At 34.8% G+C, this 27,442-nt stretch overlaps 1 protein-coding gene across 1 annotated transcript in view; it reads right to left on the bottom strand.

Annotated features, from left to right (window-relative positions):
• Positions 1–27,239, bottom strand: part of TMEM38B (transmembrane protein 38B) — a 43,170-nt gene extending 15,931 nt beyond the window's left edge. The window contains exons 1-4 of the mRNA XM_069474523.1: positions 27,048–27,239; positions 16,375–16,531; positions 4,956–5,140; positions 4,044–4,131 (exon numbers count right to left, since the gene is read on the bottom strand). Coding sequence (XP_069330624.1) covers positions 4,044–4,131; positions 4,956–5,140; positions 16,375–16,531; positions 27,048–27,159 — 542 coding nt within the window. The 5' untranslated portion in view covers positions 27,160–27,239. The remainder of the gene's footprint in view (positions 1–4,043; positions 4,132–4,955; positions 5,141–16,374; positions 16,532–27,047) is intronic.
• Positions 27,240–27,442: the final 203 nt, after the last annotated feature.

Raw genomic sequence — 27,442 nt, 5'->3', positions numbered from 1 at the left:
TCAAAACATGTATACACAAAGACTGGTATATAAATTGTTCATAGCAACTTTATTTACAACAGCTAGAAACTAGAATCAGCTCAAATGTCCTCCAACAGATGAAATGGATAAATAACATGTGATTTGTCCATACAATGCAATACAAGAACAAAAAGGAACAAACTAATTCATCCTGTGTAGATGAATCTCAAAATCATTTTGTTAAGTGAAAGATGCTAGGCACAAAAGAGTACATATCATAAAATTTCATTTATATAAAATTATAGAGAAAGCAAACTGATTCTGTATGCGTGCCTGGAGCCAGGGACAGAAGAAGAGAATGGACTGCAAAAGACAGGAAAGTTTTGGGCTAACAGAAATATTCTTGATAGTGGTTGTAGTTCCTCTGTTATATATTAATACATCTGTCTAAACACATCAAATGATATTCTTTAAATAGATGTAGTTTTTTAAATACAAAGTATACCTTAATTAAAAAATTTAAAAATGCACCATAGGCCAGATGGTGGCTCATGCCTGTAATCCTAGAATTTTGGGAGGCCAAGACAGGAGGAATGCTAGAGGCCAGGAGTTCAAGACCAGCCTGAGCAATATAGCAAGACCCTGTCTCTACAAAATATTTTTAAAAATTAGCAGGGCATAGTGCCAGGCACCTGTAGTCTCAGCTACTCGGGAGACTGAGGCAGGAAGATTGCTTGAGCCCAGTTCAAGGTTGCAGTGAGCTATGATGACACCACTGTACTCTAGCCCAGGCAACAGAGCAAGACTCTTGTTTCAAAAAAAAAAAAAAAAAAAAAAGTACCATTAAGATAAAAGAAACATTCTAACTACCTGTGTAGCATTAAACCTTTTAAATTCTCTGAGCCTTAGTTTTTTAACACACGAAGTAGAAATAATATCTACTTCTCAAGTTTGTTGTGAGGATTAGTGATAACATATATTTTTAAAAGTGCCTACATGGCACCTGGCATATAACCCTTGGCTCAAAAAATAACTTAGGATTCTGATTTCAATTGCACTCACTCCTAGAATACTGATTCATATACTACTGCCTAAGACTTTAGTTTGGAATATATTGTGTTCTACCAAGTCTCTTGCATACAGTAAGCAGTCAACAAATATGCACTGCATGGATAAACTGAAAGACATCATAGATATACAAAAGTATTTGGTGATAGATACGTGAAAACTATATATACAAATACATACACATACATATATACACATATAGTCATGTGCTACATAATAATGTTTAGGTAAACAATGAATGGATCACACATACAAAGCTAGAACAGAAAGATTTTAATGGAGCTGAAAAATTCCTATCACCTAGTGATGCAGTTGTCATAACATCACAGCACAATGCATGACTCATATATTTGTGATTATACTGGTATAAACAAATCTACTGCACCGCCAGCTGTATAAAAGTCTAGCACTTACAATTATGTACAGCACATAATACTCGATAATAATAATAAACAACTATGTTATCAGTTTATGTATTTACTATACTATACTTTTTATCATTATTTTAGAGTAAAATCCTTATTTTAAAAGAAAAGTTAACTGTAAAACAGTCTCGGGCAGGTCCTTCAGGAGGTATGCCAGAAGAAGGCACTGTTATCATAGGAGATGACAGTTCCATACATGTTATTGCCCCTAAAGACAAAATGTGGAGGTGGGAGACAGTGATGTTGATAATCCTGACCCTGTGTAGGCCTAAGATAATGTATGTGTTTGCGTCTTAGTTTTTAACAAAAGTTTAAAAAGTAAAAAACAAATAAGGAATTTTAAAAATAGAAAAAAGCTTATAGAATAAGGATATAAAGATAATATTTTTGTACAACTGTACAATGTGTTTGTGTTTTAAGCTAAGTGTTATTACAAAATAGGCAGAAAGTTAAAAAAAATTAAAAAGTTTATTAAGTAAAAAAGTTACAGTAAGATAAGGTTGTTGTTGAAGACAGAAAACTTTTTTTATAAATTCAGTGTGGCCTAAGTGTAGTGTTTATAAAGTCTACAGTAGTATACAGTAACATCCTAGCCTAGGTCTTCACATTCACTCACTGCTCACTCACTGACTCACTCTGAGCAACTTCCAGTCCTGCAAGCTCTGTTCATGGTAAGTGCCCTATATAGGTACACCATTTTTTATCTTTCATACCATATTTTTACTATACCTTTCCTATGTTTAAATACACAAAAACTTACCATTGTGCTAAAATTTCCTACAGTATACAGTGTAGTAATGCTATACAGATTTGTAGCCTAGGAGCAATAAGCTATGCATATATCCTAGATATGTAGTAGCTTATACCATCTAGGTTTACATAAGTATGTTCTGCAATGTTTGCATGATGACAAAAATCACCTAAGGACACTTTTCTGAGAATGTATCCCCATTATTAAGAGACACGTGACTATATACATACACAGAACAGGTCATAATAGACCAATGATCTGTCTCACCTGACCCATTTGTTGATAATTTACACATTCATCTAATATGTACTGAGTGTCACACAAGAGCAATCAAGAGAGACAGAAATCCCTGTCCCTGGCACTTTGTATTCTTTGAAGACTGGGGATAGGAGCCAAGGAGAGAGGACAATAAACATAATGAATAAGTAAATTACAGAATAAGTTAGAAAGTGATAAATGTTGTGTAAAAAGAAAAATAAAGGGAGATGTTGCAATTTTAAGGAAAGGAGCCCTCACTAAGAAGATAAGCTTTGAGAAAATGCTTTGAGAAAAGGAGATAAGAGAGTTAGCCATGTGAGGAAAAAGATTCTAGGCAGAGAGAAAATCTAAAGTTAAACCAGGCCATACCTGGCTTGCTCAAGGATATAGAGTGGAGTGAGCAAGGGAGACAATAACAGATGAAATCAAGGCAAACTGGGTATGGGGGAGAGGCAGATCCTGGAGGGCCTTGTAGGCCATTTGGGGGAGTCACTGCCAGGTTTTGAACAGAGGAGAAACACAATTTGTTTTTGGTTATAAAAGCCCAAAAAAATGCTTCATGGAAGATGCTTCAAGGCATATACTCAAAATGAGGAAATTTTCTGCTGAATATCACTAATATCTTATTTATAACTTACCATCCATCAAAGCCTCCTTTGTTCTATTTCTAAACTAGCTCATTCAAACTTTAAGGGATACTTTCCAAGTTAAATATCCTGGAATTTGTTAGTTCACTTAAATGTAATTTCATCATACTGCTTTTTGACCTTCATTTTTATCCATTTGTAATCTTTTAATCCATTTTTAATTAGAAAATGAGCTTATTTTTACATGAAGTCTTTCCTCACCTTGCTTGTTATGGCCACTATAAGACTTTTCCTTCTTGAATTGTGGGACAGTCATTTCTCCACCTCACTTTTAGGTCTATCAGAAATATATCTATGACCCTTTTAAGACTGAGTCAGTGTCTTTAGAGAACAGGTAATGATTAGATTCTCTTAAATAGACACAAAAGGCAGTGTGCATCTTACAATTTCAGAATGGGTTATTTCTTCTAATCTTTTCCTATTTTTATATGTAATTAAGCTCAACTGTCATTTTTTAAAGAAACTCACAGTGCTTCATGATATGTATCGATTTGTTCCCATAAACTTGACATTTTACTATCAGAACTATGTATAATCTGAAATCTGGGTGATGTTGTAGTCATTAATAAAAATGCCATGAGCCTGTAATTGAGTCATTCCCACCCATAGGTCTGTTTGTATGTAGTTCTCTTTTCATAAATACATACTCTTCCCACAATTCTCCAACAATCCAGAGATTTTTATTTGGTTTTGTTTTCTAAGGGGAGGAACTCACAGAGAAGGGAATCAATATTTATTACTATTTTAAACTATATTTGAGAGAGCAAACTTAATGAAAGAATAAAATTTGCTAGCTCTCTTCCTATTATCATTATTATTTATTGTTTCAGCTACATTTCATCTACATTTAGGATCCCAAAATGTTCTTAAAAAGAAATTTGTTAGTATCTGAGGATAAAAATTCAGGTCTCAGTATAATTTATACCAACTTACTAAGACATTTTCAGCCATTCATGATCTTCTGGTTTCCAATCTCCTTTTACCAACTTCTCAAAATTTGTGATAATGGTACCACCTGCACCTAAAAATAAGAAAATAAAACAAAAATACTTAGCCAAATTTTCTTGAAAAATTATTGGAGGGGAGCCATAATTCTATCACCTGATTTAAAATTCCATGAGGATTCACAAAATATAATTCTTGGGAGAAAGAAAAAAGTTGCCTTGTCTATCTAAGGTACTGAAACAATTGTAATTCTTCCCTTTCACCAGCATGGAACTGTCTGTTATACCATAATTAAGGTTAAACTGGGGCCTCAGACACAAAGATATGGCTAGAGGTTTGTTTCACAACTGAAAAATAAAATTCTCTGTTTTATCATTTCCTTTCCTGATATTGATTTTAGGTGAAGTACACTATAACAAGAGGTTAGAGAAATTTGTTCAATTCCTACATACAAAACAACAATAAAGGTAAGTTATGCAAAGTGAACATGAACCCATAATCAATCATATTATTTCCAGTAGCTCAGAATGCAAAAAAAAAAAAAACACAGAAATGACAGAGCAATGTTTTTTCTTTACAGGTATCACACACTTTCTTATGTAAACTTGTATTTATGGTGGCACTATACTTTAATTAACTATGAATCCCTCTGATTCTGAGCTACTAATCAAACAAATCATAAAAATTTTATGTAATAAATAGCCAGGCACAAACTAATGGTTGATGACCAGTACTAGTAGAAAGTACTAGTTTTAAATTAATTAAAAAGAAATAGGTTTTCACCTTCCAAAAATACTGTTATTAAAGTACAGTGATCCCCATTAAAGTAACAAGAGAATTGTTGAGTAGTCGTGGTACACCAGTAACAGAATATTTATGAACACATATCGTTAATATTACCTCGGGCCCATCCAATAGCTATCATGACTAGCCAGCCATTTTTGTAATAGCTGTTAGCATGTGTGACTCCACCTACTATTTTCCAAGTTCTGGTCACTTCCTTCATTCCTGCAGCCAGGAGTTGAACAGGTAAAAATGAATAGCCCTGGGAAACTAGGTCGCACGGGCAAAAAAATATAATATACCTGAAATTAAAATTGTAATATTTTAATATATGAATGGAATCAGAAGAACAGAAATAAAAATCTTACCTACCAGCAATAACAATTTGGCAAAACACAACAAATGGAATTATTCACATAAACATTGACCTTGAATTCAATAAAAACACAGATTGGGTAGGGAGTCAATTTTTTAAATCGCACAAAACATGTAATCTGCCAAAAAGTCATGATCAGAGGAGAATGTAAATTTTAGATTTCTGAATACTCTATAGATGTATGATATATTTACTGAGTTCCTCATTTGTCCCTATACTGTTCTAGAACCTAAGTGTTGAATCCACTAACAAAATAAAGCAAATGTATAATCACTTCCAGGGGTAGGGACTCCTCTAGCTACACAGTGTTTTTGTCTCCTGGGAAAATGAATTAGAGAAAAGGACCTTTGGTAACTGAGCAAGGGCTACATTTCAACCCCCACTAACTTCTTCACCTGTGCCCCTTTGTGTAGGACATAAACTGTAATCTATATAAAAGTAGGTGACAGTTCATAAGAGGCCAGATTTATGTTAAGGAAAAACATATTTTCATACAGTTGAAAAAATATGAAGCTTATTCTTTAATTTAGTTGACTAAGCTTAAGTTTTAACAAAATTAAATTGTGATTGAAGAATAATTCACCCCTTCTGTTATAAACTATTTTTTTAAACTTCATTTGTTCTAAGCATCTGTTCAAATACTAGCAATAATATCTATTGGAAAACACACTGCTTTTTTTCCCTCTCCATTCCTAAAATACCCCAGTAGACAATTTTTTGCTTAAAGCAGAACATTTCTTCTTTCTAATGGGGTGATATAAAATACATGGCATGAAAGAAGTACCACATTTCTTTTAAAAGAAGCTATTAATCTTACTGCAATTCATGATTCGTAAAGTTAGAATTCTTGAAAGTTCATGGAATATGAAATATTTGACAAAATACTGCTTCAGAGACTGAACACAGATACAATGGTTTGTTTAACCTAAAGCATTCTTTCTTCTTCGTCTCCACTTACCAATTCCTTCCTATTCTTCAAGGTCCCACTCAAATACTATCATATCCATAGACTTTGGGAGTTTTGTTTTATTTAATCTTCTCACCTCAGACTACATTCTGATAGTTCTGTACAACTAAACCAATTGGTTCCTATGTCTCAAAATAGCTCTTTATACATTTTTCTTTATAATATAAGACTGTAATGCTCATAATAAATTATAGTAGTCCTTAGATGACAGGAATTGTTCATCTTGTTACCCTCTAACCTAAAACTCAGCATGATGAAAAGTAGCCCTGAATTAAATCATTTATTAGCAGTCAATCTGGAGGCAAAATACATAATATATAAAAACAAAGAATTAGTTGATAATTAAAGAGCTTAAAAAAAGAAATAAATTATTTGAGAGTAGTAAAAAGATTTGTGAAAACGGTTTAATTTAAAATTTTACATGTTCTTATAAGATTTTTGAAAATGGTATGATTTAAAATTTTTTCATGTCCATATAATACTTGAAAGTCTCTGTATACTACTCTCTTTAAATACACAATAAATTTCCAGGACATTGTTTAGGTAATGGGGGAAAAAAGAATATATATACTTAAATAATCAATTTTAAATGTACTTTTAATAAAATAAAAATATTTTGGTATCTATTATAGATTAAAGAAGGGGGATTTGTTTTTGTTTTAGCAGTAACTGATGCTCACAAGTAAAATATTCAAAAAAGAAACAATAAAAACAATAATATTACAAATGACCCCATTTTCATTCCCTACACTGAGCCTACCTTTAACATGAGTTAAAAACTTAAACTATTACAACAGCAGTCTTGGAGTTATTATATTCAATTATGTGACATTATGGCATATGGCATAAAATTTGTAATTACTGCTTGCTATTTCTTTATAAATAACTATTCTATTTAATCAGATATTTATAAAGTATATCTACAATAAGCCAACATTTTCATAAAAAAATCGTTCTCATCTGAGTGTTAGATAGCCACAGGTAAAATGACAATTGTTTATTGTGCTCAGTAGACTTACAAGTAAACATATCAGACCAATGGCTCCCTGAACAATTCCTGCTCTGTAACACAATTTGGCTTTTTAAAATTCCTTTAATAAACCACTCAACCAATGCTTATTAATATTACGTAATCACCATGTCCCTCCTTCTGTAAAGATTATAGTTTCACGTTTAACTAAAATTGTCAAATCTAAGGTAACTTTAACTTGTAAAGTGCCTAAAGAATACATATCAGAAAAAGAGAAGAAATGGAATCAGAAGACAATTGATTTCTCATACATTTTTAACTCACTTAGATTAAGTTAATGAAGAGAAAAAAATGACAAAAGAATAAAAGTTGGCCTAAAACAGGATACAACAAGATCCTACGCCACTAACAAATGAAACCTAAACCAGTTTAAGAAAAAAATGACAGCAGAATTTAAGTTAATACCAAAATTGGAGCAAGAGAAGCTTCCCAGGATTAGTCACCAAGAACTCTGTTTTCACTCAACCATCAATTCCACCCGTCCATCAAAGACAGTATCACTTAACTAAGCCAAAACACAATGATAAACTATATACAGTTCATGTTAGTTCAATATGACAGCTTTGTCTTACTCTTATTACTCTAAAAAGTTATTAATTTTATGTATATGCTTTGAAAAAGACAGAACAACACCTATAAAACTATAACTTTTCTTGTATTTTTTCTCATCTAAATGTAATCTCAGTTATGCAAATGTAGAATATATAATAATTGATATTTGGAAGCTTAAGGAAAATACCAGGGCATAAAAATCAATACATAGAAAAATCATAAGATATCTCCCCCAGAAATAGCATTTCAAACCAAAAAAGCCTATGGAAGTGTACACTGTCTTACAAGCAATAAAACTATACCATAACATATCAAGTTGTTGTTTCTTTGCCAGTAGATGGCGCTAATCTCCAGATGTACGCACTATGAGCTGTTGCACTAAAGATAAAGATGATCTTGCTTCCTAGATTTAAAGGACATTCCAAACACCATTTTATTTCTCAACTTAAAGTACATTCCAAACACCATTTTATTTCTCAACTTAAAATCAAATGAAGCAAAGATTACAAATGTGTTCTAAATATTAAAACTTTAACAAAGAAAAGAATAAAATATACTATGCCTTTAAGCCAGCATCATGTTTTATATTTAAGGGTCTGTGAAGACAGAGATAAAGTTCCTCTTTCCAGAGCACAAAACAATATACTGCATAAGCACAGAGCAAAGGACTAGATACTCTATGTTTTAATCCTGGCTCCAACTACCCCATATCTCTGATAACTAGGGCAAGTTATTAACCACTCCACATTTCCGTTGCATTATCTGTTAAATAAGAATAAAATAGACCCACCTCACAAGATTCTTGTGAGGTTTAAGTGAGATAATACACGTAAAGCACTTAGACTGCCTGGGACATAGTAAATGCTACATAAGTGGTTGCTATTATTGTTGTCGTTTTGCAATGCCCAAGAAAATACCTACAGCCATCAAAAATGTTCATCAATAAAAGAACAAAATATAGACATTAATATGACAGATTATACAACAGTGGAAGGAATGTACTACAGACACATACAAATACACAGATGAATCTTAGTAACATAATGTCGAGTGAAAAAAACAAATCCCAGGAAACTATAAAAAATATAATACACCATTTTAAAATAAACACAAATCTTTGCTTTTCTTACAGTCTTAGCATATATGTATATCCTTAATACAATTTTTCAAAGTTTTATAAATGAAATCCTATGTATTTTCTGTGACTTAAAGTTTTTTTTCATTCAATGTATATTCCTGAGATTCACTGTTACCGTGTATAGTTATAATTTACTAATTTTCACCAGTGTATAGCACAACAGAATTAGTATGTCAATTTATTCATCCATTCCTCTGTTGACAGAGTTGTTTCTGGTTTTTCCTATTATAAATAGCATTTCTAAGAAGATTCTTATACATATTTACTAATGTACATCAGCAAGACTTTCTTTTGGTATATGCTTAACTGTAGATTTACTGAGTTACAGGGAAAGTTAATCTTAAACTCTATTAGATAATGCCATTATATTAATATCTGTATTTCATTTATTCTTCTGTTGATATGCATTTTTATTGGTTCTAATTGTTTTGTTGGGCATCACAAAGTTAAAGGTAATGATTACCCCTGAGAAAGGAGGGAAGAGATAGAATGGGAGAGGAGCATATAGGGGACTTCAAAACTAATGGCAAGTGTTCTTGGAAGATGGTAGTGGCTGCATAACACTTTGATCTCTTCAAATCCCCATAAAAACACACAGAGCAACTAGATAGCAAGACCAAAACCCCATGCACAATACAGTTTACCCTCAAACAACACAGGGGTTGAGACGCCAGCCCCAAAGAACTTGAAAATCCATTCATCAGGTGTTGGGCAAGTGGCAGCGGGGAGAAGGGGATGGGTATAGTCACACCTAATGGGTGTGGTATGCACCATCTGGGGGATGGACATATTTGAAGCTCGGACTCAGGAGAGGCAAAGGCAATATATGTAACCTAAACATTTGTACCCCTGTAATATGCTGAAATTAAAAAAAAGAAAATCCACATATAACTTTTGACTCTTCAAAATTTTAATTATTGATATCTTACTGTAAACCAGAAGCCTTACCAATAACATGAACAGTTGATTAACACATATTTTGTATGTTGTATGTATTATACATTGTATTCTTATAATAAAGTAATCTAGAGAAAAGAAAATGTTATTAAGAAAATCTTAAGGAAAGAAAATATATTTACTATTCATTAAGTGGAAGGGGATCATCATAAAGGTCTTCATCCTCTTCGCCATCATGTTGAATATGCTGAGGAGGAAAAGGAAGAGGAGGGGTTGGTCTTGCTTTCTCAGGGGTGGCAGAGCCGGAAGAAAATCTGCACATAAGTGAACCCGTTCAGTTCAAATCCATGTTGTTCAAGGGGCAACTGTACTTACAACAAAACTATATGACAAGGTATCCCTTCAAACTCCAAAATTAAGTGGGTAGAGACAAATCACGAACACCCACGAGACCTGCACTACTTAGTAGGACGAAGAAAGCAATAAGGTGGGAGCTGATGGACTTATGACCAAAGTAATACCAAAATAGTTGATGAGTATTCACTGGAAAGCACAGCAGGCCAATTTGGAAAAAAACAAAATAGAAAAGAAAAAAAATCTCTACAACAGAGAGAGGTTCTGGCATCTCTAACACCAGATAAGACAAAGGGTCCCTGATAAGTAGTTCTGAAAAGGTTGGAGCAATTTAGTCACTATGAGCTTTCAAAATTGATCCACCAGGGCTCTCTTCTAAAACAAGTCCCACACTGAGAAGAAACTGTTTCAGTAGAATCAAAACTGAGCATGACAGAACAATAGAAGACAGTAAAGGTCCAACCAAACTGAGGAAGAGGAAGAGACCCAAGAAATCTCAGAAAGCAGGTCATCATCTTTTGAACACTACAAAAAAAACAACAGAAGCAGAAGCTTTGTGAAGTCGAAAAATCTTTCCTGAATTTTACCTCATTCTGAAAGTTCAAGAAAACCAATTTCATATAAAAATGACCAACAAAAATCATCAAGGTCAAATACCATACAAACTTATCACAAGAAAAACAAAAAGAAGCAATTGACATTCCGTGCTGTTGGGTAAAAAACAAAAAGAAAAAAAAAGTAGAGTAAATCCCTATATACAATGAAAGCACTCAAGAAAATGTGCCCACAAAACAGATCAAAACTGCAACCTACTATTTCAAAACTAGAGAATAAGCTTCAGACAACCAAGATTACTAGCGAGAGATACACATGAGGACTGGTGATAAGCACTAAAAAACTAAGAATGAATGAGGACTAAGAAGGGAAGAGTATGGTATGTAACAGCTATAAAACTAGGACAGTGTAAAACAGTAACATCTATTTTTAAAATGAGAAAATGAAAAATGTATATACAAAAAATATTTTTAGTAACCATTCCAGTAGAAGTCTTAGCATTGTTACTCTAAGACTACTGAGTGCATGATACAGAATAAAATAAATTAGTAATGTTAGAATATTGTAATTCTATCATATCTTATGCCCTTAAGGACCAAAATTCTTCAGAAAGGAGATACATATGTAAAATATAGAGAAGTTAAATAAAAGCTCTACAGTCCTGAATGTGAATTAGAAATACCAATGTGAATTCATGAGTTATATTATCTTTATTCTCCCAAGCTCTGTTCACTGAAAAGCTCTAGAAACAATGATCAACCCAGTAACAATGAGCATCTCTAGCACTCATATTATGGTCACGAAATGCCATTTCTCACTAAAAAGAAACCAGAGCTTCTCAGAGAAACAAGTGATTCCAGAAGAAAGGTACAAGATGAATCTTACAACGCTAAGTAACAAGGAAGCTAATCCAATGTCTCAGGAGTCGGTTTGAAGAGGTTCCCACTGGCCAAAGATGGGACAATTTGAGCTTCAACAATGAAAATAACTGAAATTTATTGAAACCAATGAAATATGCTTAAATCCATAAGCTCATATTATTTTTTTTTAATTGCTCATCTTTGGAGGATGACAGAAGACCAATTCATTATCTTGAAAACTGGTTAATAAAGGGAAAGAATCAAGCATTTATCCCACCTTTCCTATCTACATGAACTATAAAACTGCTTTATCAAATAAGTGAGAAGTATCTATAATAATATTCCAACAATAAATAAAGAGAAAAGACAGAACTAGACTATCAACATTTTATAATTCCCATTTAACTAACAGATATAAGCATTAAAGTGTAAAAGGGTGCTAATGTCACAAAAGAGAGCCAATCAGAAAATTTGCACCTCTTTAAAGTCGCTAAAGAGATCTAACTTGAATATGATTTGGATCCTGGATCAATCTGCCAATTTTAAGGAAACACAGAGAACAGTGGGATATAATGATCTGTACCATGAATACGCAATCATCAAACTCTAGACTATGGAAGACTTTACAGGTCAAATGGCTCTGGTTCTTCAACAGATAATTTTGGAAAACAAAGGAACAAAGTGGTAATTAAAAAAACTTAAGAAACATATTAAAATTTTTAATGGGCATGACTAAACTATAGTGTCTAGGGATGAACACTGGGTGATAAAATTATAAAAATATGCAAAGAAGTGATTACCATAAAAGTTAGAATATATGTTACTATAATGGTTACTTAAGGTGGGAAGTGGGTTATGATTGGAACGGGACACACAGAAAGGATTTCTGGGACAGGTGATAAATTTATATTTCTTGACTTGGGTAGTGGTTACAAGGATGTTCCCTATGATAACTCATTAGGTCATATGTTTGGTTTTTGTGGTTTTCTGAATTTTTTCACTTTATAATAAAAAGATTATTTTAAGTGACAATTTTTTTCCTAGTTCACAGGATGGATATATAAGTTTTCATTATACCACAATTCTTTATACTTTGCATATATTCTATAAATACTTTCGTACCTGTTCAGTATTACTTGAAATTTTAAGTTAAAAAATCAAATTGTTCATAGAGAAAATTCCTCATGATTAAGATAATAGTCTAAATGCCTGAGATGAAATCCAGGTGCTGCCATTAACCATCTCTCTAAGCCTCAATTACCTTTTATGTAAAACGGAGATAATAAAACATCTGAGGTTAATTAATACTATATGAATTCACTGTATTAAAAAATGCATTTTTTATTTTTCATTTCTAACATACCTTTCAATTTAAACCAAGAAAGCACGTTTATAGAAAAGAAATTTTATTTCATTTAAAGGATCCACTAATCGAATTCTATCATTCCTTACTACTCAAATACAGAAATCCTTTATAATGTAACAGTAGATAATAATCCATTCCTTTACCAATGTATTTACTGATTCTAGAACAGTACTTGGCACACAGTTAACAAAACAAAGTCCCTGCTCTGATACGCTGTTTTTCTAGTGGAGTGAGACAGCTCAACATAAAAAAATCAACAGGTAACATGTCAGGTAGTAATAAGTCTAAGAAGAAAAATAAAGAAGGATGATGTGACAGTCATGGGAGAGGAGGTGCTATTTCAGTCAGAGAAAGCCTTTCTGATAAAAGAAAATATAAGCCTTTGGGGGAAAAAACATTACAGGGAGAAGAAAGTTAAGTACAAAGGCACTAAGGTGGAAGAACACCTTATGTGTTCAAGAAATAGCGCTCATGTGGCTAAAGCAGAGTGAGCAGGAGTACAGTGGCAAGACATGACATCAAAGGGAGTGGAAGGCAAGATTTCTCAGAGTTTTATAGGCCATACTAAGAGCTGAGGATTTTGTTCTTAATAAGAAACTATTGAGCACATGAGTGACATGTTCTAGCTTATTTTAAAATACAGGCCGGGCGCGGTGGCTCACGCCTATAATCCTAGCACTCTGGGAGGCCGAGGTGGGCGGATCGTTTGAGCTCAGGAGTTCGAGACCAGCCTGAGCAAGGGCGAGACCCCATCTCTACTAAAAATAGAAAGAAATCATATGGACAGCTAAATATATATATAGAAAAAATTAGCCGGGCATGGTGGCGCATGCCTGTAGTCCCAGCTACTCGGGAGGCTGAGGCAGTAGGATCACTTAAGCCGAGGAGTCTGAGGTTGCTGTGAGCTAAGCTGACGCCACGGCACTCACTCTAGCCTGGGCAACAAAGCGAGACTCTGTCTTAACAAAAAAAAAATAAAATAAAATAAAATACAGTTGTCCTTTCATGGGGGATTGGTTCCAGGAATTCCCTCAAAATCTTTGGATGCCCAAGTCCCTATATAAAGTGGCATGGTATTTGCAGATAATCTACACACATCCTCCTCTGTACTTTAAATCATCTCTAGATTACTTATAATACCTAATACAATGTACATGCTATGTTAATACTTGTTATACTATATTGTTTTTATATTATTTTTATTGTTGTATTATTTTTCATTGTTTTGTTTCCCAAGATATTTTTGATCTGTGGTTGGAGGAATCTGAAGAAGTGGAACCCACAAATACAGAGGGCCAACTGCAATCACTTTGCTGCATAAAGAATAAATTCATGGGGATAATCAAAGGAGCAGCTAGACCACTTAGGAAACTCCTGCAATTGTCCAGGCAAGAAATGGTGGAGCTTAATACTATAGGAATACAAGCGGAAATGATGGAAAGTGCCAGATTCTGTATATTCTACTTTTTATATAGTTTCAGCATCTATACACCCTAAACATTTTTCCAAAATGCTAATATCTTTTAAAAATATTATTATAGAAATACAAGTCCTTGAGAAAGTTTTCCAAAACATCTAGCAACTGGAAGACTATAAGAGATGGTTAAACAAATATATGAAAGATACTACTTGTTAAATGTGGAGGCTCTAAGGCCAGGTACAGTGGTTCATGCCTGTAATCCCAGCACTTTGGGAGACTGAGGTGGGAGGATCGCTTGAGTCCAGGAGTCCAAGATTAGTCTGGGCAATATATCACAATCTCATCTCTACAAAAATTTAAAATTTAGCCAGGCCTGACAGCTGAGGTGGGAAGACTGCTTGAGCCCAAGAGTTTGAGGTTATAGTGAGCTATGATCAGGCCATTGCACTCCAGCCTAGGCGACAGAGAGAGACCTTGTCTCTAAAAAAAAATATATATATATATATATAAAATATATAAATATATGTAAAAACAAATGTGAAGGCTCTAACATTAGAAACTTCTTGTTTTGATTCTAGGTCAACCACTTACTAGATATGAAAATCATAGCAATGATTCTCTATGCCTCAGTTTTCCCATTTGTCATACGGGAATAATAATAACAGCTAAGTCATAGGAATCTTGTGATTAAATATGAAAATGAATATAAAGAATTTAGTTGACATATAGTAACAACTCAACAAATGTAATCTATCAAATACTATATTCTATCTCCTAGTTTGCACGGACACAGGTTTCCGCTATTACTCTTCCCATTGCTACTATTATTTATAATATCCCCTTCTGTAACTGGTGATGTACACATTTAAAAATTATCACAATAAAATGAAATTCAAGTGTTCCTAACATGTTATATATTTAATTAACACAGTTTTTAATAAAAAGCATAGTTTTTGCTTTAGATATAACAAAGCATTCTGATTGTTATTATACATTTTTTTTTTAATTTGATAGATAAATCCTCTTAAGAATAAATGAATTTGGGCCGGGTACAGTGGCTCACACCTATAATTCTAGCACTCTGGGAGGCCAAGGCAGGAGGAACACTTGAGGTCAGGAGTTCAAGATTGCATCTCTACAAAAAATAGAAAAATTAGCCGGGCGTGGTGGCATGCACCTATAGTCCCAGCTACTAGGGAGGCTGAGGCAGGAGGATCGCTTGAGCCCAGGAGTGTGAGGTTGCAGTGAGCTATGATCACACCACTGTACTCTATCCCAGGCAACAGAGCAAGACTCTGTCTCAAAAAAAAAAAAAAAACTGAATTTGGATTTATAAGCATTCAAAGCAATTCCTAATAACATTTTTCCTTCACTTCAAAACCACAAAATTAGTGTTTAAAGATTTCACAAGTTTCTAAAAAAATCCAACAAAGAGTATGAGAAGAACAATTATATATGAACCATAATCACTTGAACGTTTTGTTTAGTTTTAGTTATTCACATTCATGATTTTATAGTGTCATATATCTGTATGTATGGATTAGGTTCACAAGATAAACAGTTATGGCCAAATATTTAGTGCCCTTTCATAATTTGAAATGTTTCCACTAAAGATAAGTAAGATAATTTTTTTGATAGCTTAGGTGTATTTTATTGGTTTTCTTTCAGAATCCTTCTACAAAAGAGCAAATTTAAAAACGAAAGCCTTCCTCATTCCAGGAGCCCTCCACCCCTTCCCATGTCCCCAGCTGTGTCATTGTTACAGATAATGGGGGTGGAGGGCTTGCTACTTTTGCCCCCTATCCCCACAACCAAGCCTCTGGGAGAAGATAAGGAGAGAAGGGCAAGAAAGAAACATACTTTGAACCTAAAACTTTTGGCATTATTTGGGTTCCTTCCTTGCACATGCACTAACTTTTCAAGAACATAAAATATTTTTCAAAGAAAAAAAATTCTATTTTGCTAACAATGTACAAAACAATTTTTTAAATGTCCTATAGTTCACCATAATGGCTGCTTACCAAATTGAAGATGCTAGTAATATGTTAGTGTGGTTTGCAAGAAACCTCAATGGAGGCTCTGCAAGCAGTATACAGGATAAAATTCCTCCCCCAAAGCAGTGGAGCATGGCAGTAAACCAGCTTGAAATAGGATTCTTCCATGCCATTGCAGCTGCTCCTGAAATGGTAAGGTAAAAACATGGTCTGAGATAGTTGCATATTTACTAAACAAGTCCCAAGGTATCAGTTGCATTAAAGAAATAAACTTCTTGAATTCATGATTTTCGACAACTTACTATTACTCATAGGTGTGCCAATCATGATCATTAAAAACCACATCCTTTGTTCTTTAAAGCAAGACTGGAAACATTCTGTTAATGGGTGATTTTGGGCACCTTTAAAATACTCTTTTCAGGCTCTCATTGCCAGTTTCCTAGTAGTAGATTAGTATTAATATAAACAATCTTCCCACTTACGGTTTCCTTTCATCCCAAACCCTACTGTAAGTACTCCCGGACAATATTTCAAACTGATATATTAAGAAAAGTTTATAATCTTCAGTACATTAGAACACAAAAGAGGCTGAAATAAATAAACTTGAGCTTTCAATATAATAGGTGAGAAATAGAGTAATAAACTCAAAGGTGAAAGGTTGCTGAGGAATAGATATTTACACTATTTCAACATGAGTCCTAACAAATTACTTATTAATGATAAAGGGAAATAATAACTTCAGAGTGGAGAAACCTAACAGACATCACCATAAACATCAGATGACTCCTGATGTGAGGCGCTGAGAATACATTATCACTTCTGTAGTATTTCTAACAAAAAGTATATAACCTGAACTAATCTAATCAGATAAACCCAAACTGAGGGCTATTCTGCAAAAACAAAACAAAACAAACAAAAACAAACAACCAAATAACTAGCCTTTACTTTTGAAATGTCAAGGTCAAGAAACACAAAAAAAGCCAATGAAACATTCCAGATTAAATGACATTAAAGAGGCAACAACTGAGTGCAATGCATGTCCTAGATTATATCCTGGAATAGGAAAGAAATAATTACAAATGACCTTATTGTACAACTGGAAAAATTTAAATACAGACTGTGGCTTAAATAATAGTATTGGATCATAGTTAAACTTCCTAATTTTGATAACTGTACTGTGGTTCTTAGAATATGTACACTTAATGAGAAGTAACTGGGCAAAATTCCCCTAATTTATATTCAAGTGGTTTTAAAACAATAATATGCATAAATTAAAAAATTCTGATAATTTTTCTGTTGGTCGGAAATTTTCAAAGGAAAAAAGTTCAAAAAATAAAAAAATAAACCCAGCCAGAAAACTAGAAGCAATTTATAAAATAAAAGTAAAAATTAATTATATGGAAGCTAAAATATGGGGTAGAGGTGGGCAATCAATAAAATCAACCCAAAGCTGTTATTGGAAAAGACAATAAAACAGACCATTATTCAGCAAGTGTGAGGAAGACATTTAAAAAAATGAAAAAGGTAATTCATAACATTGGAAGAAAAAAAGGAAATAATTATAGTTTTTTTAACTATAGGAAAACAACATGTATTTAATCCAATAAATGTGAAGATGTAGTTGAAATGGCAATTTTCTAAGAATCTATAAATTAGTAAAATTCCCTTAATAACAGTAGAAACCTGAACATACAAATAACTACAGAAAAAACTACAGGGTAGTCAAAGACCTAGCCTAACAAAGGTGCTACGTCTGGATAAATTCATGGAAAATATTTACCAAATATTTTTGGACAATTCATTTCTATGTTAATAACCATTATAGCTACATAGAGCAAAGGAGAAAAACTTAAATCATTCTATGAAACAACATAATCCTAACCTCAAAAATTATTTTAAAAAAAAAAGAGAGAGAGAGAAATATAATGAAACAGGAAGGAAGAAGGGAAAGAGCCAGAAAGCAAGAACGGAAGGACACACATTAAATTCTAATTTATGAGTATAAGGCATAAATACATTAACAACAAATGAAATCAATAGTTTTTCAAAAAGATAATAAATCGTGGCCAAGGGGATTTTATTCAAAGAATTCTAGGAAGGTTCAGTATTTAGAAATACATTAAAATCATTCATTATACTAGCAAATTGTTATGATCACTACTTTAGACAGAAAATAAAAGGTCACTTCATAAAAATTCAACATTCCTGATTTTTTTTTTAAAAAAATCTAGCAATCTAGAAACAAAGAATAGTACTTAACCTGAATAATGCCATGAAGAAAAAGATTTACAAATACAACTACATCAAAATTTAAGACTTCTATATGACAAAAGACTGGGATAAAATGTTTTTCATCCTAGCACATGGTAAGCAATAAGTATTGGCTATCACTATTATGACAGAAGTAAATTAAAAAAAGACCAAAATTACCCCTTCCTCTCTACTCCTACCACTCAATCATACTCCTCCTCTCCAAAGGGGTGATTACTTCCAGACTTCTTCTAATGCTTATTTACAAACACAAATGCTCCTTCTTTCTTTCTTCCCACCCCTCTCTCTCCTTCTCTTCTTCTCCCCATTCCCACCACCTCGAGTATGTTTGTATTTGTATCTCTCCCTCTCTCTGTCACAGGCATACCTTGGTTAGCACTGGGGATGCACTCTTGAAATGAGAGCTCTAACTGAATGAGAGCTATAATGGGCCTATCATAGCACATCACAGTTACCATAAAGATACATTTCCAAGGTAGCTGATTACTTCTGATAAATATACAATTAGGGAATACTGGCTGGCGTCCCTATCTTCTGCATTCCTTAGTATTGTTCTAACAAAAGATTTAGCATTACCTGCAGATACTCACCACTCACTGGCTAAGCCAAATCAAAATACTCCCAAGTTTTCCTTTGACCATTAAAACAATCCAAATCAAAATTACTAAATGCTTTTGTACAAAGTATTCACTCATGTAATATTCATTTCTGATTAAGTTTATCAAAATAACTTTAGTTTTCCCTCAACTTATGGCTTTCTTCATTCCTCTTAAGACATATCACATTCAAGATTTTGTTCATAATTCATCCCATTAGACTGTTAACCCTTGAGACCTTAACACAGACTTTAGTAAGGAATGGATGCACTATAAATGTTTATCATATGACAGAAAAATATATGTGAAATATTTCAAAGAGTTTAAGCACTATAATTTTATTAATACTACCCTTAATTTCCCTTAACTAGGATCGTCACAAGTCAAACAGGAAGCTATGACTGCTTACTAGTTTTGTAACCTCTGGATAGGACCTCTTAACATCTCTTGGAACAAATTTTATCTTTCATAAAATGGAAATAATTTTATGAGGACTTAAAATGAGTGAAAAATATATATGCATATATACATATATATATAACATATATATGCATATATACATATATATATAACATATATTTACTACCCAGTATATAGCAGATACTCTGATGATTGATTTATCTGTTGAATGGATTGATCATTGACAGCAAGGAAGAGGTAGGTAAAATGAAACCCTTAGGCTGCTTCTGACTCAATTTTCTAAGCCCAAGATATAATTCTTTTGAGTTTTTATTGCAAAGCTGGGATGAGAACGATGTATCATGGCAGTGAAAAAGTATTCATAACCCTAATAGTCTTAAATCAATGAAACTAAGATTTTATTAGGCAAAAAAAGAGACAGGAAAAGAACAGAGTTGGGGGCAAGAGTCTCCCTCACATCAGTCCTATTTGCCTTAATTTTCAAAATTATGTCAGCCAGAAAAATTTCTCTAACTCAGAATTATTTTATTTTTACCATATTGGCATTTAGAAGAGAAAAAATTTATCTGTCCTACCTTAAGATATTTGAAATACATTATCAATAGAATTATTTTCCCCAAAATTCTTAGCAAAATTTGTCACATTGAGTCCCAAATCTAATTCCAAGCATAAGATGTTTAAAATACAAATAAACACATATGGACTTTATTTTTTTTTTTTTTTATTTATTTTTTTTTTGAGACAGAGTCTCACTCTGTTGCCCAGGCTAGAGTGAGTGCCGTGGCATCAGCCTAGCTCACAGCAACCTCAAACTCCTGAGCTCAAGCAATCCTACTGCCTCAGCCTCCCGGGTAGCTGGGACTACAGGCATGCGCCACCATGCCCGGCTAATTTTTTCTATATATATTTTTAGCTGTCCATATAATTTCTTTCTATTTTTAGTAGAGATGGGGTCTCGCTCTTGCTCAGGCTGGTCTCGAACTCCTGAGCTCAAACGATCCGCCCACCTCGGCCTCCCAGAGTGCTAGGATTACAGGCGTGAGCCACCGCGCCCGGCCGCACATATGGACTTTAATATCAAAATACTTCCATTATGAAATGAAAGCTAAAAAATAAAGTCACACTCTATTCCTGTAAATTCACTTAAAATCACATGTACAAATAATCCCACACTCCGGTCAAAATAAATCATTACACTATGCTTAAAATAGTGTTATTACTCAGGAGGCTGAAGCAGGAGGATCACTTGAGCCCAATAATTTGAGGCTACATCAATTTGAGCTATGATCACACCACTGCACTCCAGCCTGGGTGACAGAGACCTCATTTCTAAAAATAAAAATAAATAAATAAAAAGTAAACTAAAATAGCTTTATTAACTTAATTATAACAAAGCTTAGAAAAATATTTTTTAGTGTACTGCATACATGACTTCTTTATTTTGTTGTACTCAGTTTATTTTAGTTTGACAGCATGTCCCTATCTTTAAGAACTAGTTGTACTGTAGCTATTTTCAAAACAGTTGACATTCAGCTTGCTAGTGGTTGACATATATTACTTCCAGAAAGAAGCATGGGAATGTTCTAGCCTTCTTAAAGCCTCAACCTCAGATGTTAAATATTTTTAAATTACACATTAGTTTACTTGTGTTTTATATAGTCTCTCCCCTTTATAGATTTATCTTTTTTGAAAGAGAGAAAAATAAACAACATAATATATCTCATAGGCTTCAAGTATGCTTTTTCATCAAAATTATTAAAAAATAATCATGTAGGCCAGCAGTCCCCAACCTTTTTGGCACCAGGGACGGGTTTCATGGAAGACAATTTTTCCGAGGCCGATGGAGAGGGGTTGGTTTCAGGATGATTCAAGTGCATTACATTTATTGCGCAGGCAAACCTCTCTGCTAATGATAATCTGTATTTGCAGCCGCTCCCCATCGCTACTATCACTGCCTCAGCTCCACCTCAGATCATCAGGCATTAGATTCTCATAAGGAGCACAGCCTAGATCCCTCGCATACACAGTTTACAGAGGGTTCTTGCTCCTATGAAAATCGATGCCACCACTGATCTGACAGAAGGCAGAGCTCAGATGGTGATGTGAGCAATGGGGAGCAGCTGTAAATACAGATGAAGCTTCACTCCCTCAGCATCACTCACCTCCTGCTGGGTAGCCTGGTTCCTAACAGTCCATGAACCGGTCCTGTCCGCAGCCCAGAGGTTGGGGACTGCAGATATAGATAATGCATAAACTTTTCCCTGGAGTTCAAGAATCTCCTTCCAGAAGCCTTTCAAGTTTGTCCAGAACATTCTTGAGTTGACTTTAATATTTCTGAGTATTAATCTTTGTCACCCTTAAACAACTCTGCATGTCTGCTGAATACTTCTAAGCTTTCTAAATCTGGGTGTGCCACCATTTTGGTTCTGCTTCTGCAGATGTTGGCCCACGCTGAGGACCCATGGCCTCCAAATTCCAAATAGCTAAGGGTGATAAAAACCAGTCCCAGGAACTATAACTCTTGGGTGAACCCATGCTCCTTTTATTTAAACTTTCTGTTAAAATGGTTTCTCACTAGCAGCCCCCAAAACAGCATATTCCAACTTCCTAATACAAGGCCCAGGAGACAGAAAAAAGAAAAATAAACTTACAGTACTAGCCAAAACTGAAAACTAAAGACAATCACATGCCAGAGTTCAGGAGGAACTAGAGTTAATTATGAGACCACTGGAAGTAAACTAAGGGAAAAAAACAATCCTAGTTGTTATATAACTTTATGTCTTTGCTTATGAAGCAGAAGTCACATGGGGGGCGGATTATCCTTCCTTGGATTTAAAAACCTAAAACCTGAACCAAACAAAAATGGAATGTAATCCTTCTCCACACCTCAGACAGAAAAAAGGAGTTAATCCCTTTTACCTTCTTGCCACCACTAGCATTTTTTTTAAGATCCAGGGGTGGAGACTACAAATGATAAGATATAAAAGGTAGGAATGTAGGGAGTGAGGTATTGGCAGTGGTAAGAGTACATTCCAAAACACTGTCTCAAGGAGTAACATGCTTGAGAGGGCAAAGAGAAGAAGAACCCTGGTAGCAGTATATAAATTATGAATTATAGCTTATTGTACTATAGGTCTGAGTTCTAGGGAATCGATCACTGCCGGATAGGAAAAGGGAGCCAATTAAGTAAAGCATAGACATACTAAGTAAAAATCTAACAGAAACTGGGCATTAGACTGGGAGTATACGCATATCACCTCTTCAGTTCTAATGAAAACGCAACACTGATCACATAGAGAGCAAAACAAGCTACTCACTATATCTACTGATAGAACCTGAACAAAAATATATCTTATTCAAAGTGAGTTAGAAGAGGAAAAGATATATAAAAGCCCATAAAAAATTACCATAAAATATAAAGTAAATAAGATCCAAAAGAGTCAAACGAAGTAGATAACATTTAAGAATGAAGTACTGAAGAATTCAGAGAAATTTTCTAGAATATAATCATACATTTACTCCAATAGACTTGAAAATCTAAAGGAAATAGATGATTCCTGAGAAATATAAATAATCTAAATGACTTAAGACTGGATTGAAAAAAAAGTAAGACTCATCCATTAAAATGCACCAAGAAATAGATAACGTCATAGTTGAAGTCTACCAAATATCAAAGAGCAGGCAATATTTATTAAATAAACCATCCAGAGCTAAAAAAAAAAAAAAAAAAAACACCAAATGGAAAGCTTCCCAATCTACTTTACAAAACAGCATAATCTTGATACCCCAACTGGAAAAGGATAACACAATAAAAGAACATTATAGGTGAATCTCCATTATAAACACAAACATAAAACTTTTCTATAAAGTAGTAGCAAATCAAAATCCCTAATGAATTAAAGAATTAAAACAAGTAGAGTTTATTCCAAGAAATAAGGATGATTCATCATTTTTAAATGTATTAAATAATTCTTTATAGGAATATAAAGGAATATAAAATAGGAAACAATATGATCTCAATAGATATTTTTTTAAATAGCACTTAATAAAATTTGTCACCTTCTCTAACCAAGATGATGTAAAGATATGGGAAATCCTAGAAAGTTAGGAATAAAATAAAACTTCCTTAGTGTGCTCCTAAAAACCTATAGCAAACATCAAATTTGATAAAACTTTAGAAGCACTCTCATTAAAATCAGGAATAAAGCAAAGCCATTCACTATCACCACTACTATTCAACATCAACACTCTTCTAATATAAAGAGGCTAGAAAAAAAGACATGAGGGTCCTTGGCTACAAACAACAAAAACCAACTATGACAAACTTAAGCCATAAAGAATTCATTGGAAGGATTTCAGTAGCTCACAGAAGAAATGAAAGGCTAAAGAAAACAAGCAAGAACTAAGGACACTCCAGAGAACTATACAGAAGACATGATCTGAATAATGGTCTTAGAGCAAAACCAATTCAATGAGCCTACTCTGCTCAGATCACCGTATCCAACTGTTCTTTCCAGCCATGCATCAAGATTCAAAGACTTGCAAAGCAATATCTATACAACACAAAAATACTGCAGATAGATTAAGAACCTATAATTTTTAGACCTATAGAATTTTTTTAAAACGAACAAAGATGAGGCCGGGCATGGTGGCTCACACCTGTAATCCTAGCACTCTGGGAAGCCGAGGCGGGAGGACTGCTTGAGCTCAAGGAGTTCGAGACTAGCATGAGCAAGAGTGAGACCCTGTCTCTATTTAAAAAAAAGAAGAACATAGATGAGTACTTTTATAATCTTAAGCATGGGAAAGATCTTCCTAAAATAATACAAAAATACCAGGAGTTACAAAAAAGAAAAAAAAAATCAAAAGATTTGTATATGAAAAAATAAAGATTTAACTATGAAATTTTTTAAACTTCTGCCATAAAAGATAATATGAACAAAGTAAAAAGACAGCAAGAGTCAAGGAAAAAAGGTCTACCACGCATAAACAGAATACCCATGATACAAAAAGAGAGTCAACAGAGTAAGACAACAATCTACAGTCTAACAGAAAATAGGGCAAAAGGTATTAAGTAATTTATAGGAATGAGGTTATAAAGAGTCAATAAACTTAGGAAGCATATAAACTCATTAGTAACCATGATAAATGCAAAAGAAAACTGTTTTCTGATCATCAGAATAAGATACTGAAGACTAACAAAAGTTAATATTGTCAAGGGAAAACAGCAGTCTAACACTTTTCTGTTAAAAGCCTAAACAGGTACACCTTGTGTGTTAACTCTATCATTTTTACCTCTTTACAAGTACTGGTATTGTATAAAACTGTATTAGCATTCAATTATCTCAGCGGTTCTCAAATTTGGGGGTCTCAGAACCCTTCTACACCCCTAAAAATTATCAAGCAGATAAAATGGTTGTCAGGGACTAGGAGAGGGCTGGCTACAAAGCGGCAGGAGGGAATTTGGGGTGGATGAGAAAACTATTCTATATCTGGATTGTGATGGTGGTTACATGACTGCATGTGTTTGTCCCAAAACACATAATTTTATATTAAAAATGGTGAACAGCCTGTAATCCCAGCACTTCGGGAGGCCAAGGTAGGAGGACCACTTAAGCCCAGGAGTTTGAGACCAGCCTAGGCAACACAGAGAGACCGTGTCTCAAGGAAAAATTTCCAGCTATGATTGCACCACTGCACCTAGCCTGGGCAACAGAGCAAAACCTTGTTGCTAAAAAAAAATGTAAATAAATTAATTAATTAAATTAAATTAAACTTAAAAAATAAATAAATATGGTGAATAGATTGTATGTAATAAAAAAAAACTGACTTAAAAAATTTCTTGAGGTCCCTAAGTTTTTGTTTATGTGGGTTACAAGCATCATTATTTATATTAGAAATTTTAACTGAGAACATTGTAATAGTCCTTCATGTATTCATTTTAAAAATAAATGCACTAAATGTTAACATAAATAATGTATTCTTTATGAAAAATATGTTTTCCAAAGCAAGAAACATTTAGTGAGAAGAGTTTCACTGTTGTATATTTTAACAAATCTCTTAGTTTGCCTTCAAATGGAAAACAGCTGGCAGTATTATCATGTCTGCTTCCATCTGTTATAGTATCACAAGTCTTGTAGCTTCTGGGAAACTCCACTGTACACTTGTGAGAACAGGAGAGTGAAAAAGAAGAATAACATCTGCATATTATGAAGATAACTTTAACCTACAAGTGTCAGGGAAGCCCCAGCGGTCCCTGAACCACACTTTGAGAACCTCTGATTTAGTCTATACAAGAAAATATCAAATTCTGAATATGAAGTAGTAACAAAATGTACTTCTTTTCAAATCAAGGAAACAGTATCTTAAGCAGATTATCTGTCTTACTTTAATACAGTAGTATTCCCCTTATCCAGGTCATAATTTCTGCCAATGATTTAGAATGAGCTAGAAAGTTCAACGTAAATGAAAAATGTTGCTGCAGTTCAAGGATTTAAAAAACTAGTAGTTCATAAGACAGTGACTGCATCATCCTCAAGACCTCACTCACCAACTATCTACAGGACAAGAAGGCAGCATGAACATATAGAACGTAGACAAAGAAGTGTCTGACCTCAAAGAGCGAGCCATAAAGCTAAAAGGAAGGTAGAATAGCGACAAAAGTAAAGCAATATTAGAGCAAACATATCCTGAATGTAAAATACAAAAAAATGAAAACCCACAAATATTGCTCCTTGCAACTGCTCACACAGTTAAAAGATCTCAAAATGCTGTATGAAGACTATATTCCCATTCTACAGATAGTGAAATTATGCCAAATGACTCTTGTACAATGTCACTGCTGATGGAAAACGGGAATCCACCTGCTCTCACATGCCAAGCAAGGTGTTGGGACACTGCATGAAGGGGAATATTGGTCTGTCTATAAAGTGTGTGTATAATTTTCACAACTGCAAAGTAGACCGTAACTATTTGTTGCTCCAAGAGACTAAGTCAGAAACTTGCTAGCTTTGTCCTTGGGTGACTTTCAGATAAACTCCAAGGAAGCGGTGGTACCACCAGCAGACCGCGCAAATCGTGGGCGGGCACGAGCAGTACTGTGGCTCCGAAATGCTGCAGCGGTTCTGCCACCTGTCGGGGACGTCCTGCGAGCGGGGTCAGCCCCGCACGCCCCTAATGCGGCGTTGGGAACCCCAGGTCGCGCCTCCTTTGACTTGTACTGGGGCCTCCTCCCTCCCCGGCCTCAGCTTCCCCATCTGTATTCGCGAGGTCGGACGAGCTGACTCTTGGCGCCCCTCCAACTCGACCCTTGGAACTGTCCAGGGCAGCGGCCGCTCGGCTGCCCACCCGAGTCAGGTCGTCCTAGCCCTGACGGGACCCTGAGGGGGCCGGTCCGCGGCGCCTCGAACTCACCCGGCTGATGCCTCAGAGCCATCACGGACACTAGATAGTGGGCGATGTCAAAAAAGGGGAACATGGACGTGCGGGAGAAGGCCAGAGCCAGCTCATCCCACGGAGACTCCATAACGACCACCGACCGCGGCGGCCGAAGCAGCCGCGGCGACGGATTCCCCGCGTGCGCGGTGAGGGGTGGGGGAGGGGCCCCGCGGCCGCGCGCTCGTCCGCGCCGGCTCGAGCCCTGCGCGTGCGCCCTAGCGCCAGGGGCCGGCGCGCGGAGGGGCGGGGCCGCGGGAGCCGCAGGCGCCGGGGCGGTTGGTGGGCGGGGCGAGTGGGGTCTGGCTGCTGACTTGGGCGCTAGTTCTCCTAATAAGGGTCGCGCTGGGTTCTCTGCCAGACGTCGGAGAACC

This window comes from Eulemur rufifrons, chromosome 7 (genome assembly GCF_041146395.1).
Source record: "Eulemur rufifrons isolate Redbay chromosome 7, OSU_ERuf_1, whole genome shotgun sequence".
Lineage (NCBI taxonomy): Eukaryota > Metazoa > Chordata > Mammalia > Primates > Lemuridae > Eulemur > Eulemur rufifrons.
This window is presented reverse-complemented; position numbering and strand designations above follow the sequence as displayed.